Genomic DNA, 1,246 nt, shown 5'->3' with positions numbered 1-1,246 from the left:
ATAAAAAATTAAAATTAAATTGAGCCTTATAGATAAAGTATATATAAAATATATAGTTTTAGGGAAAATAACCAATTTTCAAGAACTCATCGATGAAAATCCACTATCACATAGAAAAATTAATAATTAAAAGCACAATAAATGAGTATAATATAAAGTAAAGTAAATATCATAAGATAAATATAATAAAAAGATTACACGTGTTTCATAACCAATTTTCAAATAGAAAAGAAATTTAAATCGATTAAAATCAATTGAAATTATCGAAAATAAATTCTATTCAAAAATATAGCTACTCGTCAGATCGTAAGTAGAACAATAATTAGATATATATCTCAACCAACAATAAGTACCAAATGAATTAATATGAAATACTTATTATATATATATACACACACACACACACACACACACTAACATTAGCCCACCCATAAGTTTTAATGCAGTAAAAGCTTTGTTTTTTTCTGGAACATGCTCTGCTGAAATTTAGGAACATCTTATAGGTCTGTGCATTTTTTATGTCATTAATTGGGTAAATGTCAATAATTATGCCACAGCTACCAGATATAATTATTGTTTGCCTGCAATAAGTTTGTTGAAATGTTAGAATCCTCCAAGTTCCTTCAAGTTCCACACAGTATTCGGAAAATTAAGAGTTATTAGCAACAGCTGTTGTAGGTTTAATACTACTTAAAACATACCTGTACGGCAGCTGCAATAGAAGATCTCTGTTGTTCTATTTCTTCCAAGGTTTTCTTTGCTAGTAGTTTCACCAAGGTCAGTTGTACAAGGAGTCTTACAGAACGATTGTGGTCCTGGACACAAGCTACAGACTTCTGCACATTGACAATACGAACATAAATATTTGCACCAATCTCAATTGCTGCACCATCAGAAACAAGAATCTATAAAGAAGATAATAGTAAATAGTTTGGACTTACAATTTTTTAAAAAACCATTATAATTACGTTTTCAACAGTTTTTATTCTTTTATTTTTTTACCTGTTTCAGCCATCTATTTGACTGTGGCCATGTTAAAGCACTGCCTTTATGAGTTTTAGTCAAACAATCGACCTAGGACTTATTTTTTAAGCGTAGTGCTTATTCTATCGGTATCTTTTGCCAAACCGCTAGGTTACAGAGACATACACAAGCACAGAGACACACACACACATAGATATATACATAAATATATATATTTATGAAGCCCGTCATATATATATATATATATATATATATATATATA

The 1,246-nt window shown here is 29.1% G+C and overlaps 1 protein-coding gene across 2 annotated transcripts in view; it reads right to left on the bottom strand.

Moving 5' to 3' along the window:
* Positions 1 to 1,246, bottom strand: part of LOC106876866 (stomatin-like protein 1) — a 22,807-nt gene that overhangs the window by 9,901 nt on the left and 11,660 nt on the right. For both annotated transcript variants that reach the window (XM_014925605.2, XM_052973194.1), the window contains exon 6: positions 702 to 905. In XM_014925605.2, the coding sequence (XP_014781091.1) occupies positions 702 to 905 (204 nt within the window). The remainder of the gene's footprint in view (positions 1 to 701; positions 906 to 1,246) is intronic.

Source organism: Octopus bimaculoides, chromosome 15 (assembly GCF_001194135.2).
Source record: "Octopus bimaculoides isolate UCB-OBI-ISO-001 chromosome 15, ASM119413v2, whole genome shotgun sequence".
NCBI lineage: Eukaryota > Metazoa > Mollusca > Cephalopoda > Octopoda > Octopodidae > Octopus > Octopus bimaculoides.
Note: the sequence above shows the minus strand (reverse complement) of the source record. Positions and strands in the feature narration are given on the sequence as shown.